This window comes from Perca flavescens, chromosome 14 (assembly GCF_004354835.1).
Source record: "Perca flavescens isolate YP-PL-M2 chromosome 14, PFLA_1.0, whole genome shotgun sequence".
In the NCBI taxonomy this organism is placed as follows: domain Eukaryota; kingdom Metazoa; phylum Chordata; class Actinopteri; order Perciformes; family Percidae; genus Perca; species Perca flavescens.
This window is the reverse complement of record NC_041344.1, coordinates 26980745-26998753: the sequence shown is the minus strand read 5'-3', so window position 1 is coordinate 26998753 and position 18009 is coordinate 26980745. Positions and strand designations below refer to the sequence as shown.

Genomic DNA, 18009 nt, shown 5'->3' with positions numbered 1-18009 from the left:
AACTATTAATGAACACATATGGAATTATGTACTTAACAAAACAGTGTGAAATAACTGCAAACTTGTCTTATATTTTAGATTCTTCAAAGTAGCCACCCTTTGCTTTTTTATTAATAAGGGAAAAATTCCACTAATTAACCCTGACAAGGCACACCTGTGAAGTGAAAACCATTTCAGGTGACTACCTCATGAAGCTCATTGAGAGAACACCAAGGGTTTGCAGCGCTATCAAAAAAGCAAAGGGTGGCTACTTTGAAGAATCTAAAATATAAGACATGTTTTCAGTTATTTCACACTTTTGTTAAGTACATAATTCCATATGTGCTCATTCATAGTTTTGATGCCTTCAGTGAGAATCTACAATGTAAATAGTCATGAAAATAAAGAAACACATTGAATGAGAAGGTGTGTCCAAACTTTTGGCCTGTACTGTATATATACTGAATTTAATCACAGTTATCACAGTTTGATGAGAAATAGTATCTATGGTAAACACTACAAAAGAGCACAGGCTGCCATTTATAAACCCATAAAGACAAACTTAATCTCATGCAATCAGTGTCCTGCATTTGAGGTTCATATTAGGAATAAGTGACCATACAATGTGATCTCACTTAATAGGAGATATAGAAGTATGATAGAAGCAAGGGGCATTATCACAGGAAAGGCATTAAGGTAAGACACAGGTGATGAGTGACAGATGTGTGAGAGGTGGAAGCAAACTAAATTGTCAAATTGGCCGTAACTTTTAATTCGTTGCTGCCAACTGGGGTGGCAGCAGGGGTGGCAAGCTTTTTCTTTTAGGGTGGCATTTGCCACCCTATGCCACCCCGGTAGATCCGCCCTGTGTGTAGATATGGCTTGACTAAGAAGATAGTTTAACCTTTAATTTTAGCCATGCTAATGGCTTGCCTCTAGATGGCATTATTGGCCAGCCTGTCTGTCCACCACTCTGGTACAGATCGAAATATCTCAACTATTGAATGGCTATGAAACTGTGTACTACAGACATTCATGGTTCCGAGAGAATTAATCCCACTGACTGATATGATCTACTGACTCGTCATCAGTGTACAGCATGTATAAAATAGGTGACAGGACACAGCCTTCTCCTGATGTTGAAAATTATCCAATAAAAATATTTTGTCATAATTTACGCCTCATGTGGACGGCGCACACACGCCTCTATCTGCAATCAGCGTCTCCTCTCCTTATCTGTCTGTGTGTGCTCACACAAAGCCTTAACGGGGTGATAGAATGATTATATAGGGTATTTCACAGTGTTCCTTAAGGTCTCCTAATGTTAGGCCTGCTGCTGCTAGGTAGCTCTCTGTCTCTCCCCTCCCCAGGGGCGGATTTTACCATTAGGCAAAGGTCGGCAATTGCCTGGGCCCCCGAGCTACCTAGGGGCCCCCAAAATGCCCCATTAACCCATTATGGTTAAGGTTTTTTTTTTTTTTTACTTTTCAAAAATTATATATTTCTGTTAAGAATTCTCTAAAAGACGTGTTCGTTCTGATTTCTGCAGGAAGGAGGAGAGGCTGTGGTCGAATTGAAAGTTAAGCAAAAGGTTTAATGAAACTGCATGAAAACGACAAGACAAAACACAATTAAACATAAAACATGAAAACACTGCAGCTGACAGCGGACTGATCTCATGCTTCTCCTTGCGGAGTTACAGAAGAACAGTAATGTGACATGACAAACAATACGCTGTAAACAGCGGACTTCAACGTGCTTCCCCTGTCGGGGTCACAGATTGAAGTCCCGACATCACATCAGTTTCCGAATTATATTCCTGTGGAATTGTGGGTCTCTGATTAAAGACACACCTCTGATTTTAGGTTTACCCCAGGTCACAGACAAAGGTCGTTTCACATGGTAGTGCCGATTCTGACTAATCACGCCTGGCCCTGCAGGGAGTGGCTCCCCAAAACCAGAAACAATAGTTACCTTTCCCGTGGGGACAATGAGTCTCCTTCATATGCTAAATGTCAGACATGACCTGATTAATTCTTTAGAAGCTAGGTTTTAGGTGAGACACTCAAATGCTGTATTAGTGTACTTGATTAGCTGCAGGCCCCATTAAACATTGTTTTCAAAACATGAGCGGGTTTTAACTTTTTAACTTCAAAATTTCTAAAACTCCATTTGCAAAAAATGGCATCAAATCATTAGTTTTGCAGAGCGGAGGCCCCCCCCCCCACCCCACCTCACTACATTGGACTATTCCATTATCTCACTTACTGCACATCTGCGAAAGTGACAAGGCCGTAATGTACTTCACCAAAAAACGGAGAAAAAAAAGTGACAGACCATGGATGTATTTAGACAGAGTGTGTGTGCAGAGTGACAGACAGTGTACAGAGTAGAGTAATGAAGCGAAACTACCCAAGCGGTGCTGAAAAAAGGAGGAAGCGGGAGGAAAGCAAAACATTTTTTTTTTAAATTGCCGAAGTTAACAAACTTCTTCGTGATGCCCGCCGCTGACAATGACAACAACGCTACAACCCATGCTACAAGCACCATCACGACCGCACCGCTGCTAGCAAGGAGGAGCTACCCGTTGCTGCCGACAGTGCCAGCCCAGGCTGCTCCAGCGCTATTGCTGCTAACGTTACATCCAAGGCAACTTTACGGGATGAGGAGGAGCCTTCAACTTCAGGTAACAAAACTTTGCGTTCACTTTCAGTGACAGTGATAATAATGTTGATGACGTCTATGACAAAAAAAAGACAACAATTCCAATGAACAACTAATGAGTACTAGCAGTCATTTGTGTGTGTGTGTGTGTGTGTGTGTGTGTGTGTGTGTGTGTGTGTGTGTGAGAGGGTCTGTGTGTGTGTGTGTGTGTGTGTGTGTGTGTGTGTGTGTGTGTGTGTGTGTGTGTGAGAGGGTGTGTGTGTGTGTGTGTGTGTGTGTGTGTGTGTGTGTGTGTGTGTGTGTGTGTGTGTGAGTGAGTGTGTGTGTGTGAGAGGGTGTGTGTGTGTGTGTGTGTGTGTGTGTGTGTGTGTCTGTGTGAGTGAGTGTGTCTGTGTGAGAGGGTGTGTGTGTGTGTGTGTGTGTGTCTGTGTGAGTGAGTGTGTCTGTGTGAGAGGGTGTGTGTGTGTGTGTGAGTGACTGTGTGTGAGTGAGTGTGTCTGTGTGAGAGGGTCTGTGTGTGTGTGTGTGTGTGTGTGTGTGTGTGTGTGTGAGTGAGTGTGTCTGTGAGAGGGTGTGTGTGTTTGTGTGGTGTGTGTGTGTGTGTGTGTCTGTGTAGAGGGCCCCATGTCTGTGTTTGCCTTGGGCCCCAAAATGACTAAATCTGACCCTGCCCCTCCCCCTTCCCTCTGTCTGTCTCTAATTGCAGGAGTCTGGTGTGCGAGTGTGAGGTTTCCAGCTGCAGCTCATCTACCACAATCACCTCTGCTTCATATACCCGGTCAACCTTCCAATCTGTGTCAGATCATAGTGAAGATGACCACAGTCAGTTTAGCTCATGACACAGCTTGTTACCTGTTTGCGCATTGTATTTTGCCTGTCCTGATCGGTTTTTTTTCCCTTGTGCTTCAGCTTCCACTGGAACCTGACTGCTAGTGATGGGCAAACGGAGCCTTGTGAAGCCTCTGAAGCTTCTTCCTGATTGTATCGCAAAATGATCCGAAGCATCAAAGCATCGAAGACAACACAGTGACATCTGCTGGTCCGCAGAAATGACAGCGGCTATGAACTCGACACAGACAAACGAAGCTTATAACATGAACACAGGAGTGACAGACACATGCACATGAAATGACATTACTGAACTTGAATTAAATGACATGAACATGACAAGACTGAATTAAAAATATAAAGCCTGTGTTTCAACGTTTGAATATAACATTATAATATAATGATATAAACTACTGTGATCAGGATTTGAGGATGTTTAAATACGGCTAAATATGGATAAAATAAACAGCAGCAACAATGCCACCTTCTACCGCTACGTATAATTGCATACAGGTGTATGTAGGTAGGCTAATTGATAAGTTAATCAAATACATTGCAAGCCACTCATATACCCCGCGATGTTCCAGTAAATTGTAACGGGCCATTGGTAAGCACGTAGCGACATGAAGCGAAGCTTGTGAATGCTTAGCCTACTACACGTGCCTTTTGAATAGTTTTTCTCGTCTTGCAACATAGCCTACGTTGGAGGAAAGGCAACGTTGATGCCTGAGGTATGATTCCCACTACCGTTACATATGGAGCAGGTGTATCATGCTTATTATATAGCTGTATGACAAACACGTGTCTAGTTTATTCCGTAATAATTCTTGCAACAAAGTTGTTTTACTACAATTATTGCTGAGTAACCTAGACACGTGGCAACACGTTTTGAGCAGTAACCAAATATAGAATGCAGTTGCAGCAGAGGCATAGGCTATATACAGGGTTGCTACAATTCAGAAAGCATAAAGGGGTTTGTGGAAAGTACTTGTGATACAGGTCTATGTGAAATACAAGAAGTCGTTTGTGTGTAAGTGCTTGTGTACAAAGGAGGTTTGGGGAAGGTGCTTGTGATACAGGTCTATGTGAAATACAAGAGGTCGTTTGTGTGTAAGTGCTTGTGTACAAAGGAGGTTTGGGGAAGGTGCTTGTGCAGTAACGGGGATTGTGAATGACAGTTTGGGGAATGCTTATTGTGTACTTGTTTTCCTTTCCAGATTTTTATTGAGAAACAAAATGTGTTCGACGGTGCTGGGTTTGAGGCGGTTTCGTCGGCTGCTGACTACTTCCCCAGCCTTGGAGAAGACCCTCTCACATGGCACTGAGGATGCTGGAGTGCATAGATAGCGCATGGCTATTTGAGAGACATGTGGAAAGACAAGGTGGTGCCTTTCCCAGTATTTAAGAGGGTCCTCTGACCTAGGCAAATGTGGGTCTTTCAAATACCTGTAAGCAGAAGGAAAATACAATTTATGTCATTATAATTCTTCTTATGTCTGTAGGGAAACCACCAATCCCAACAATTTACCTCTGGACCTCGGCAATGGCACTGGCTGTTGCGTTGGAACCACGTTGTGTGCCAACGTGGCTGTCAAGCAGGCCCCAGAGATTGTCCTCCTGCTCTGAAGACTCCTGTGAGGATGGTGGTGGTAGTGGTGGTGATGTTGGTGGTGGTGGAATGATGTTTGCACATTCCCTGGTGAGTCTCTCCACTGCAGCCTGAGACGAGTTTGCACCGCAGAACCCCATCTCCTTGTACCTGGGGTCCAAAAGATTTTCCACACTGAGAGCAGTCATTTTTGCGACAATGCCAAATTTATCATTGAGTACCTACTTTACCTGGGGTCCACAAGTGTTGCCACACTGAGAGCAGTCATTCTTTCAACAATGGCAAACTTGTCATTTAAAGTGCTTTGCACATTACTGGCCAGTTTCTGTGCCAATGGGTTTGCCATTGTTGTACACAGTCTGCTAGTACGATGTCTTAACATCTTCACCATCGGAATGACTTTGGAGCCAGACACTCGTTGTTCTTCTGACAGTTCGACAGTGGCCAGGTGGAATGGCTTCAGAACCAGCAGACACTGCTGGATGGACTCATATTCTTCTGCTGAAAAGGGAGTGATGTCATTAGTTAGATTAGCCAAAGTTGCTCCCAAAGGCTCTCGCAGGTCATGGATCCTCTGCAGCATGGCATAGGTGCTATTCCACCTTGTATCCACTTCTTGGATTGGCTTCAGCAGAGGTCTACCCATCTGTAGCTGGATTTCGCACAGTTTTTCCTTGGCAGTTGTGCTGCATTTAAAAGATGCACAATGCGGCGTGCACGAGACCGCATTTCTTCCAGCTCAGGGGTTAGAGCAAGGGATCGCTTCACCACAAGGTTTAAAACATGTGCGAAACAGGGGACATGGCGGAGATGTAACTGATTAGCACATGCAATCATGTTTGACGCACAGTCGGTCACCAAGCTTGTTACCTTCCCTGTAATTCCCCAGTCTGTCATAAGGGCTGACTTTGCTTCAGCGATGTTAGCTGCTGTGTGCGTGTCAGGGAACTTCCTCACTCCTAAAAGCACAGTGGAAAGCTTGGCCTCTGCTGTGACATAGTGGCACGTTACTGCCAAGTAGGCATCCATGTTTATAGATGTCCACATGTCTGCAGTCAGGCTTACTGTGGATGCCTTCCCGAGCTCAGCCACAGCCTTCTCCTTGGTGTCCTCATATTTTTTCTGCAGCATTGCCTTCAAGGTCTTCCTCCCAGGGATAACATATGTGGGATCCAGGAGATTAACAAAGGCCTTGAACCCTGCATTCTCCACAATGCTCAGTGGCTGGGCATCCACCACCACCATCTCCAGCAAGGCTTCATCCAGCTCCATTTTCCTGGACACTGTCACACAAGAAGCATCATTTGAATGACAATATTAATTCAGTAATTATTCATTACTTCATTATTATGCAGCAAATGTATATGTTTATAAAATATATATATCTGACAGTTGCTTTTTGTGTGTTTGCATGTTTTAAATGTGAATTCTGAGCCTTAACAAATAATACATTCTGCCAGAGTTTGGGACAAACAACATAGCCGTGAAGTAGGCCTAGCATAATGTTTGAAGAAAGACACCACAACTAAAAACTGAAGTGACCATTGTGTTTGAATTAGGTGACATTAAAGGATATAACGCGATCAAGGGTGGCGATCAAGGTGATTTCTGCAAGGAGTGGGGGCTGCAGCTAGTGATATCCTTTCGCCCAGTTTGGTGCTTGTTCCTTCCTGGTGGGGTGAGACAAGATTAATAGGCTGTGTGTTGTATAATGATCAAAATAATGAAACAAAATGAAACAAACCAAACGAAGGACCGGAATGAACATTGCCTTGAATGTTGGCGCTGGGTGGAGCATTAGATATTGCAGCTGCTGCTGCTTCGTGTTTTGCACGGAGGTGCCTCAACATTGAAGATGTATTATTGTTGTATGCCAGTTCTTGTGGGCATAGTAAACACCGAACCTTAAAATAATGCAAAAAGTGTGACTGTTTAGAGAGAAACACCTGGACTGGCCTGATCTGAATTACTAGGTAGGCTAGTTAATGCATCTAGGCTACTTTATTTAGCAGATGTCTGAATGACAGTGCCGGGAATAATAATAATAATAATAATAATAATAATAATAATAATAATAATAATAATAATAATAAATAGGCCTAATAATACAACAGTCCATAAAACGTAGCCATTTACCTTATTCGGGGATAGTAGGTCAAAATGTTCCCACACCCTTGAACGCTTCCTTACGTTTGGACTGTTGTCCATTTTGAATAAATAGCTCTGAAATAAGCACGTCAACTCAATGAAACACAACAAAACTTATCTAGGTGTTCGCCGCGCGTCTCTCCCGTCTCCTCGGAGTGAGTAGTATCGGTGCAGCGGCATTTATTCAAATCCAGCAAACCCTTCCGGAGTTTCAGTGACGTTCGAAGCTTCGGACGTCATCAGTCACGTGCTTATTTCAATTTGATACAAGCTCCAACACTGTTTCGAACCAGTGTGCTTTGCGGAAGTGATACAAGCTTCGGTGCCTCGGTGTCAAATGTCCCATCACTACTGACTGCTGCTGCTGCTACTTCGCTCCTGCCATCCACTAGTGGTGGGCAGATCGAGACTTTGTGAAAACAGTGAAACAGTTGAAGCAAACGTGCCATATTGTGTCGAGGCTTCGAAACAATCTGACACCCGTCTCAACGATGACACCTAGTGGTCACTTGCAGGTGTTGATCTGAAACAACCTTGACAACGAGCCATTAACACTTTTTTTTTTATTATTATTGTATTTTTCTAATATGTGAAGCTTGTAACCTGTAGGCTCCTCACTGTGCATAATGTTATTTGGGTCATGAAAAATGAATAATAAAAGAAATCAAGCCACAATGTCTCACTTTTTCTTAGATTTTTATTCAAAAATATTAATTTCTCTGGAAGGACTTAGCCTACTTCTTTTTTTTTTTTTTACAGATAATTTCTCCAGCCGTTGAAAAAATCCTCTCACAAGGGAGAGGATTCTTGCTGGCATGTAAAGATATTTTTTTAGCAAGGACATACAAATGAAGCGATTACTGCTCTCTCTTTCCAGTAATTAGGGGATCGTGAGTTCTGGGCAAAAAACGCGTCGTTGAGGTATTTTTTTCACTTCCACTGTGGCATCAGCTGTAGCATTGTGTATCATCTGGGTTTCACCGATACGATCATCAAACAGTTCCCATAAACTGTCCTGTGTTGAGAAAAGGATAGGAAAATTAGATGTGGATTACTAAATATCAGATCTCTGTCTTCTAAAACAGTACTAATAAATGAATTGATATCTGATAATCAAATTGATCTATTCTGTCTTACTGAAACCTGGCTGGGCCATGAAGAATATATTAGTCTAAATGAAGCGACTCCTCCCAGTCCTATTAATACTCAAATTCCTAGAGCATCAGGCCGAGGAGGGGGAGTTGCAGCCATATTTGATTCAAGCCTGTTAATTAATCCTAAACCTAAACTAAATTATAACTCTTTTGAAAGCCTTGTTCTTAATCTTCAACATCCAACACGGAAATCAGTACAGCCAATTATATTTTTTGTTGTCTACCGAGCTCCAGGTCCGTATTCTGAATTTTTATCTGAATTCTCAGAGTTTTTATCATGTGTAGTCCTTAAATCAGACAAAGTACTTATTGTAGGTGATTTTAATATCCATGTGGACGTTGACAGCAATACCCTTACTACTGCTTTCAACTCACTACTAGATTCTATTGGCTTCAGTCAGAGTGTGCATGAGGCCACGCACTGTTTTAACCACACCTTCGACCTCGTGCTGGCATATGGTATCAAAATTGAAGATGTATTAGTATTCCCGCAAAATCCTTTATTATCAGACCACTTCCTAATTACTTTCGAATTCTTAATACCCGATTATACGAAATTAGATAAAAGCTTCTATACTAGATGCCTATCTGACAGTGCTATAGCTAAATTTAAGGAAGACATTCCAACAGCACTAAACTCATTACCTTGTTTTAATACAACAGAGGACCTTTATGTAAACTTTAGTCCCTCTCAAATCGACAATTGTGTAGATGGTGTTACGGCCTGCTTACGGACTACTTTAGACTCTGTTGCTCCACTCAAAAAGAAGAAGATGAAGCAAAGGAAACTAGCACCTTGGTATAACTCCCAAACTCGTAAATTAAAGCAAAACTCGTGAAAACTTGAAAGTAAATGGCGCTCCACCAAAATGGATGAGTCTTGTTTGGACTGGCAAGACAGTCAGAAAACCTATAGGATGACCCTCAGACATGCCAGATCAGACTATTACTCATCATTAATAGAAGAAAACAAGAACAACCCAAGGTTTCTTTTCAGCACTGTAGCCAGGCTGACAGATAGTCACAGCTCTACTGAGCCATCTATTCCTTTAGCTCTGAGTAGTGATGACTTCAGGAGTTCTTTAATGATAAAATTATAACAATTAAGAGATAAAATTCATCACCTTTTGCCCTCAACTTCTAATAGTTCACTTTTCAACGCAAGACTGCTAGGAAGAACGACTAGACCTGACATATACTGTTTTTATCCTATAGACCTTCAACAACTAATGGTAAAGGTATCTTCAGCAAAGCCATCTACCTGTCTCTTAGACCCCATCCCAACGAGGCTACTCAAAGAAGCATTATCCGTGGTTAACACCTCTCTACTAGATATGATCAATATCTCTCTATTAACAGGTCATGTACCGCAGTCATTTAAAGTAGCTGTGATAAAACCTCTTCTGAAAAAACCCACCCTCGATCCTGAGGTCTTAGCAAACTATAGACCTATATCTAACCTTCTCTTTCTCTCCAAGATCCTTGAGAAAGTAGTTGCTAATGTGATTTTCTCCATAGCAACAGCTTATTTGAAGACTTTCAATCAGGATTTAGAAAGCATCATAGCACAGAGACGGCACTGGTGAAAATTACTAACGACGTTCTAACTGCTGCAGACAAAGGACTTGTCTCCATACTTGTTTTATTAGATCTTAGTGCTGCTTTTGACACTATTGACCATACAATCCTGTTACAGAGATTAGAACACTTAGTCAGATTTAAAGGAATTGCATTAAGCTGGTTTTAGTCTTATTTCTCTGATCAATCTCAATTTGTTAATGTTAATGATAAATCTTCTAAGTACGCGAAAGTTCAACATGGCGTTCCACAAGGCTCAGTGCTTGGACCAATTTTATTCTCCTTATATATGCTTCCTCTAGGTAATATCATTAGGAAACACTCAATTAACTTTCACTGTTATGCGGACGACACCCAATTATACTTGTCAATCAAACCAGACGAAACAAGTCAGTTAGCTAAACTTCAAGCATGTATTAAAGATATAAAATCCTGGATGACCTATAATTTTCTGATGTTAAACTGTAACAAAACTGAAGTTATTGTGCTGGGCCCTAAACACCTCCGAACTTCATTATCTAAAGATATAGCTACTCTGGATGGTGTTGTCCTGGCCTCCAGCACTACTGTCAGAAATCTAGGAGTTATTTTTAATCAGGATATATCCTTAAACGCCCATCTAAAACAATCATCGAGAACAGCCTTTTTTCATCTTTGTAACATTGCCAAAATTAGGAATATCCTCTCTCAAAACAATGCTGAAAAACTAGACCATGCATTCGTTACTTCCAGGCTGGACTATTGTAATTCTCTACTGTCAGGTTGCTAAAATAAGTCCCTTAAGACTTTCCAGCTGATCCAGAATTCTGCAGCACGTGTTCTGACGAGAACTAAGAAAAGAGATCATATTTCTCCGGTTTTAGCTTCTCTGCATTGGCTTCCTGTAAAATACAGGATTGACTTTAAAGTCCTTCTCCTGACCTACAAAGCCCTAAATGGTCAAGCGCCATCCTATCTAGAACAGCTCTTAGTACCTTATTGTCCCACTACAGCACTGCGCTCCCAGAATGCAGAGTTACTGGTGGTTCCTAGAGTCTCCAAAAAGTAGAATGGGAGCAAGAGCCTTCAGCTATCAGGCTCCTCTCCTGTGGAACCAGCTCCCAGTCTGGGTTAGGGGGGCAGACACCATTACCACATTTAAGAATAAACTGAAAACTCTCCTCTTTGATAAAGCTTATAGTTAAGAAGTGAGGAGTTGCAGTGTCCGCCTAACCCGGCCCACCTGCTTCTCTTCATAGTCATCAGATTTATTGATCATATAATCAATAATATAGTGAGAGTAGAGGGAGGCAGGCCAGTACAGCCTCTCATCAATGTTTTCATTTGTTTCCTTTTGTATGCATCCTGTCCCAGAACTGCTTGTTACTAACCTAGCTCTGGGGAGTTTACTCCCCGGAGTCCTTATGTTTCTTCTTCGCAGAGCCATGCTCTGTGATTCCCTTCAACGCCCGGCCGCGTCCTGCTGCGTCTGCTGCACCCACTCGTGCTCTGCAGCGCCACGTTTCATCCCGCAACGTCCTGCTGTGACATGAACTACGACTACCTTCAAAGTCACTGTTCCACTATCTTCAATGCAACTATTATCGCCATCACACCCCCAACCGGCCCCGTCAGACACCGCCTACCAAGAGTCTGGGTCTGCCGAGGTTTCTTCCTAAAAGGGAGTTTTTCCTTGCCACTGTCGCAATAGCCACTGCTAATGCTTGCTCTTGAGGGAATTACTGTAATTGTTGGGGCTTTGTAAATTATAGAGTGTGGTCTAGACCTACTCTATCTGTAAAGTGTCTCGAGATAACTCTGTTATGATTTGATACTATAAATAAAATTGAATTGAATTGAATTGTTGATGTTGATGATGAGGATGATGATGATGATGATGATGATGATGATGATGATGATGATGATGATGATGGGCCTGATGACAGCAATTAGTAACAAATCCTAAACTGACGGCATATATGAAGTATAAATTACATGAATCAGATTACATAACATAACACAGACTGAAACTGCTCACCAGGGGTCTCAAAACGGGGCTGAAAATGTGCGTATGCCACTTCCCACGCAAATATAAAAAACAAACTTGACGGGAGAATGTGCGGTCCTCCACGCAAACTCTGACCCATGCGTACGCACATTTTGGAGACAAAATAGGAATTGGCGACGCAGATGGTGAGGTGGTGAACTGAAGTCAGACTGCAGAAAGTACATGTGGGAATAACGATTAGGCTACTCTTAATATGTTTAAGTATTAATGCCTCACACACATTTCTTCACACCATATCATGAAGATTAAATCCAGCAGTGTTATTTTGTACTCCCATAAACACCTCAAACTCAAATCTTAAATAAAAAGTTGTTCTTAATATTTAATCAGTGCTGTCGCCCCATCACATTTAGCATCACATTCAGTCTGTGACATCTTGCCTTCTGTCTGCAGCTAACTTAAATGTATTTCATTTCCATACAAAAGATGACTAAATACCCATTCAGTCGTGGATTTACTCTTCCAAAGTCTCCGAAATGTCACTAACCTTCCAGGGCGGATTACTAAACTTCTGTAAGGGCTACAGTGACACCGTGAGGGTGACTGTTAACTACAAAGCTAAAAACACGGCAGGACGCTGGGTTCAAAGGTTGTGGAGCAAATCAAAGATTACGTGAGTTGATTTTTGGATTCATAATTTATTTATTTTGCAAAGACACTGTAATTCCATGACAGATTGAAAAGCTTCTGTTAGAGTACTTGGTTGAAACAGCACATATCATTGCTTCTAAACAAAACAAAACAAAAGAGTCTCTGCACTGTGCTGATCTGGAGATATTAAATATGACATAAACCATGTAGTAACAATACGCCATTTGCGTTGTAATGTGTCACAAATTACCCTCTAATAAGATATAACTGGAAAATTTAGTGTTTAGGGTCTATAGGGTATAACATTTTGAATCATGTCTAATAAAGACAATATTATTTTAGTTTTGGTCTAATTTGACACAAATTATGGTTATCTTTTAGGTAAACTCATTAAAGACATTACTGTATGGTGTAATGATGCCAGTTTTTAGAGAGGGTTGTGAGTCCAGAAGACTGACGTTGTCTCCAGATTACATAAAAATAACTCTCTCCCTGTATTTGTTTTTTAATACAAACCACACCCCTCCACCACAGTGTTCCAATTATCTGAGACTCTATCCTGGCATGGATACAAAGCATACATAATTATGGCATTCAGCTAGTTGATCATCATCCTCCAATACTCTTAGAGTCAGACGTTTCCTCAATATAACTGGAGTAGAAGCGGATTTACTCTCATCAGGTAGGACAAAAATAAAACATTAATCCATTTTCACTTATTATTATTGTGACTATTATTATTAATTTAACTGACATATTTTTCATTTATTTTATTTATATTTGGCCTTATAAATAAATGGAAATATGACTACAGGAATGAAGGGGAAACAATAAAGACGTATAATTATTAACTACTTTAAATAAACAATATGGCAAGTTTTTCCTCATTTATGATTGTAGTCTCTCTTGTGTATGTTTCGCCACATATTTTGTCTATGGATGGGAGCTGTTGTTACCAAATCAGACGCGTCACACAGCGAAGATGAAATTAAAAGGGAGGACCCTAATTATACTGCTGTGCATGACTACTATCTATGTGTCTTGGAGAGAATATATGTCATGCTCCCTGCGTCAGGACGAAAGACCCTGTGCTTGTGAGCGATGTTTATCTGAAGATGATCCGTGGTTTATGAAGCGTTTCAACAAATCTGTTGAACCATTTTTGTCAGCAAACTACAATATCTCAGAGGACGTTTTCAACTGGTGGAAGGTAAGTTGTTAACTTGCAAGAAAACAGTCTCTCAACCTGCACTTCAGATCAGGGAATAGAATAGAATCAATAGCCATCATCACTGCGGTGACAACGCCTACCAATGTGTGTTTATATAATTAATCCATTTGTTTGGTGTGCCTGACAGCGCTTACAGCGTGCAAAGGGCAACTTCAGTACCTTCAGAGGAAAAGTGGACAGGCTGTTTCTGATGGTCCCACCCAGTCCAGATGTTCTAGAATCCAGCCCTGACCGCTGCAGGACTTGTGCTGTGGTGGGGAATTCTGGTAATTTGAGGAGATCACATTATGGACCTCTCCTAGATTTCCACAATGTCATCATAAGGTAAGTCCTCAGGATAAAGAAAACAGTTTTCTTCTGATGTTGTCTTTGTCACAATTAGTTGAGTCAGTGGAAAAAAACAAATTGTTTCCTCAATGTCAGAAACTAAAAGTCAAAATTCAAGCAGTCCCCCGATGTATTTCTGCCAAGGACAGTGACATGTGAAATATATCCCTCTGCACTATTTAGAGTGAACGCTGGTCAAATCAAAGGCTTTGAAGCAGATGTTGGGACCAGAACAACTCATCGTTTCATGTATCCAGAGAGTTCTGTGGATTTAGATAACACCACTCATCTTGTGCTGGCTCCATTTAAGATGGTTGACTTTGACTGGCTCACAGGAGCCCTCACCACAGGATTTAAGTCAATGTGAGTCAAATTTCTATGGACTATGTGATCATTTGGCCCATGCAGTGTTTATTTTGTAAACAAAAACTATGGCGCTAAGTGTTCGTTAACACCTTTTATCCAATGGTAACACGAGACGATACAACCATTGACAAAGAAAAGACGAGACTAAAATGTAGTTTAAAAAAAAGGTTCTCTCTTCATTTTCAGGAAATTCTTTTCTTCCTCTCTCTCTCTCTCTTTTCTGCATAGTGTCACACACCCTCAGGTATTACTGGCAGACTGAATGAGATATAATATATGCACCCAGAATTCTGCTGAAAAGCCAAATACCACACCAAGAAAATGTTTTAAAATGAGTCGATCAGGTATCCAGAAGTAAGGACAATGTAGAACAAGCCTCTGCTAGAGAGAGAAGAGAAGAAAAATAAATGGGGAGAGAACCCCAGCAACATGTACAAACATCAGTGTTGGAAATAGTGATCAGTAGATTGTGGAGTGCAAACAGCATTATTAAAAAATAGCCCAATACTGCAGCATTACTTTATAAGACACCTTGGCAAAGACATTTCTTGTTTCTTGTTCATCGCTAAACGCTCAAAATGGCCGCCACGCCCACAACGTTCAACGAAAACTCAAGTTGGTAATAACTTTTCATTGGAGGGGGCTTCAACTTTGAAAACTGTTAGGGGGGGGCACTAGTTTCGCAGACCTTCCTGTACAGTGCTGCGGAGGAGGGTCTGGCTAATTCACACAGCAAACCGGGATTGGAATAAAAAAACGTGCTCTGGTTTATTGCCATTTCTTTAAACCAATCACAATCGCCATAGGCGGCGCTAAGCTCCACATGGAGCCGCTGCAAAATAGCCTCGGGAAGGAACTTGTTTTGGTGGAACGTGTACTTTCAAAAGTTGTTTTAGTCGTGCGAGAGAAAACTCAGATTGGACAGATAATCTAGATAGCTGTCTGGATTTACCCTGTAGAGATCTGAGGAGGAGTTTACCATAGTCCTCATAAATCCACCAGAGTTTAAAATTACAACACAAAAAAAGCGGAAGGAAAGGGACATTGGCGAAAGGACATGCATCTGGAGCAATCCCAGAAGTGGAACTTCGTGGATATAGACTGGAGGGGGTGGGGGGTCGGGGTGGGTCACGCCTATTCACAAAACCCTTGAAATACATACATTTGCACTGGGCCTGATGCGGGTGTAACTTTTGGTTGGTGTTTGAGTGTGTTTAGGCCCTCAAAAAGGCAATTATTTGGTATAATACAAATAATAATAATTCCATCAGTTTCAAGAAGGCCTTGCTGGCCGACGGCGCTCGGGCCCTAATGATATTAAGTGTGACAATTCATGTTTGTTTCAACAGACCACGTTGGGGTGTAAGATCAAAAATCAAAGCTAACAAGGATTTGGTGAGTATTATTTTGAATGCATTTAACAATAAACTTTTTTGGCTGTAAAGGTCATGGTTCATAAAAATATGTTTAAAGCCTAATTCTGATTCACAACAGGTGATGGTCCTTAATCCAGCTTTTATGAGGTATGTTCATGACAGGTGGCTGGAAAAGAAAGGTTATTACCCCTCCACTGGCTTTCTGGCTTTGGTTCTTGCCCTGCATATGTGTGACGAGGTAAGTTAATTTTTAAGTCAGAGTTCTACTTGTGAATGTCACCACTGTAACACACTAATGATTAACAAGTGGATGCAAATAATTGAGAAGCCTGTATGTCCTCGGTTTCTGACATTGTTAACTTTTGTTGTCCTAGGTCAGTGTGTTTGGTTATGGAGCAGACAGTGATGGAAACTGGAGTCATTACTGGGAAAAACTCATGAACAAAGACTTAAAAACTGGGCCACATCCTGGAGATACAGAGTATAGAATGATCCAGGAGCTAGATGAGCAACAGAAACTCAAGTTATATACAGGGTTCTGATGTTTCTCTCATCATTTAAAGGAAGGTTAGTAGTAGGTAACTGTAGAAGAACATGATGGGCTGCATTTTTTCCAAGGTTAAGACGGTTAAGATATTAATCTTTGTGTTTTTGCACGTGTATGTAAATCTCCTGGGTTTGCTAGGCAGATGCTACTTCTGAATGATTATTTGCATGTGTTAATGACTGGAAGACACACTATACAACTACAGTATGTGTTTACACTATATATAGCTAACTAGTGTAGAATGCACAAGTTATGATTGTGACAAGTAGTATTAAAGTTGGGGACAAAAAGGCGTGTCAAAATGACTTCTTGTTTACATTTAATAAATAAGGTTGGTGTAATGGTGAAGTATACTGTACAGTGTACTGTACTTATTTACTGATGTGATGATTGAACAAACATTTTACATAAGCTTGTGTCCAAAGCTTAATAAAACTAAGTGCTTTCAACCTCCACAGGAACAAGAGTTAGGTGGCAGAAACATGTCGGATCACAAAGATTTAGGGCCCCATCTTGCACACCGCAACGCAAAGCCCGACGCAAGTGTCTTTGCTAGTTTAAAGGAGAACTCCGGGCAAGTTTTCCGTTAATCTTGATTGCTATATGTATATGAGTACTGCCGATAGCAAAAAAAACGAGCCGAATCGGTGCTAGCAACACGGAGCTGCTGCAGCTAATGCCGAGAGCTCCCACTCAGCTAAAACGGCAGTTATGGGGGCATAAGATAAAGAGTGCCTTTGTGCCTCTTAACAGACACAAAATGCAATTAAAATGTCTGTACAACATGAACAGGGCCCTTACATGACAACAAGATGCATTTAGCAACTTAGCTATTGTTTAAATTCACCTACCCTCTTAGCTGCTAGCTGCCGTCTGGGATGAGTGAGTGTGTTCAGCCAGGCTCCGGTAATAATCATCACGCAGCAGTTCCATGTGTATTTGTAGCATATATATCCATTTTGTGTGCTGTCGTTGGTGAATATAAGTCTCTGCAGTGGCGAATTGTGTGGTAGTTTCCTTAGCCAGGCTAGCAGCCCTGACCGGCATCCAGCTTCTACTTCCACCCCGCCTCCCTCGCCTGCCACACCGACAACAATCCACAGGCGCCCGCTGGTCTGGTGGAGGTCCTCCAGAGGACAGTTTATTCCCCCCTCAAAAATAGGTAATTGAGCACTGTAGTGGTTATGATCATATCAGTGACTATGTAACTACATGGAAACAGACCAAATTATGCTGTTTCTTGTAAAGTAGCATTACAGAAGGCTGTAGCCTTGTGCTGAAGTCCCGTGGGAATTTAGTTGTAGCAGGAAAAGGTAAACAGCAGTGTGCAGATCGGAGCGTAGTGTGTGAAGAGTGAAGAGCGGAGGTGTTCACAAGGGAAGAAGCTTGGGGTAACGTAACTATGGAGCTAGAGCAAGCCTTCAGTAACGCTATTATACTGTACAAGAAACAGGCATCATTTGGTCTATTTCCATGTAGTTACATAGTCACTGATAGGACCACTACAGTGCTCAATTACCTATTTTTGAGGGGGGAATAAACTTCAAAATTTCGCCGCAAAAGC

At 41.5% G+C, this 18009-nt stretch overlaps 1 protein-coding gene across 1 annotated transcript; it reads left to right on the top strand.

The window, feature by feature from the left end:
* Positions 1-12567: 12567 nt before the first annotated feature.
* Positions 12568-16720, top strand: LOC114568391 (CMP-N-acetylneuraminate-beta-galactosamide-alpha-2,3-sialyltransferase 2-like). Its single transcript, XM_028597995.1, has 8 exons — positions 12568-12620; positions 13228-13280; positions 13768-13808; positions 13957-14153; positions 14340-14519; positions 15872-15917; positions 16017-16136; positions 16273-16720. Exons 4-8 carry the CDS (start codon positions 14020-14022, stop codon positions 16438-16440), a joined length of 648 nt encoding a protein of 215 aa, XP_028453796.1. The 5' UTR covers positions 12568-12620; positions 13228-13280; positions 13768-13808; positions 13957-14019; the 3' UTR covers positions 16441-16720.
* Positions 16721-18009: the final 1289 nt, after the last annotated feature.

Excerpts from the sequence above, each read along its gene's own strand:
- LOC114568391 (XM_028597995.1), top strand. The coding sequence starts at position 14,020 with ATGGTCCCACCCAGTCCAGATGTTCTAGAATCCAGCCCTGACCGCTGC. Across the intron at positions 14,154-14,339 it reads TTCCACAATGTCATCATAAG|AGTGAACGCTGGTCAAATCA; the intron begins GTAAGTCCTCAG and ends TGCACTATTTAG. Across the intron at positions 16,137-16,272 it reads CCCTGCATATGTGTGACGAG|GTCAGTGTGTTTGGTTATGG; the intron begins GTAAGTTAATTT and ends TTGTTGTCCTAG.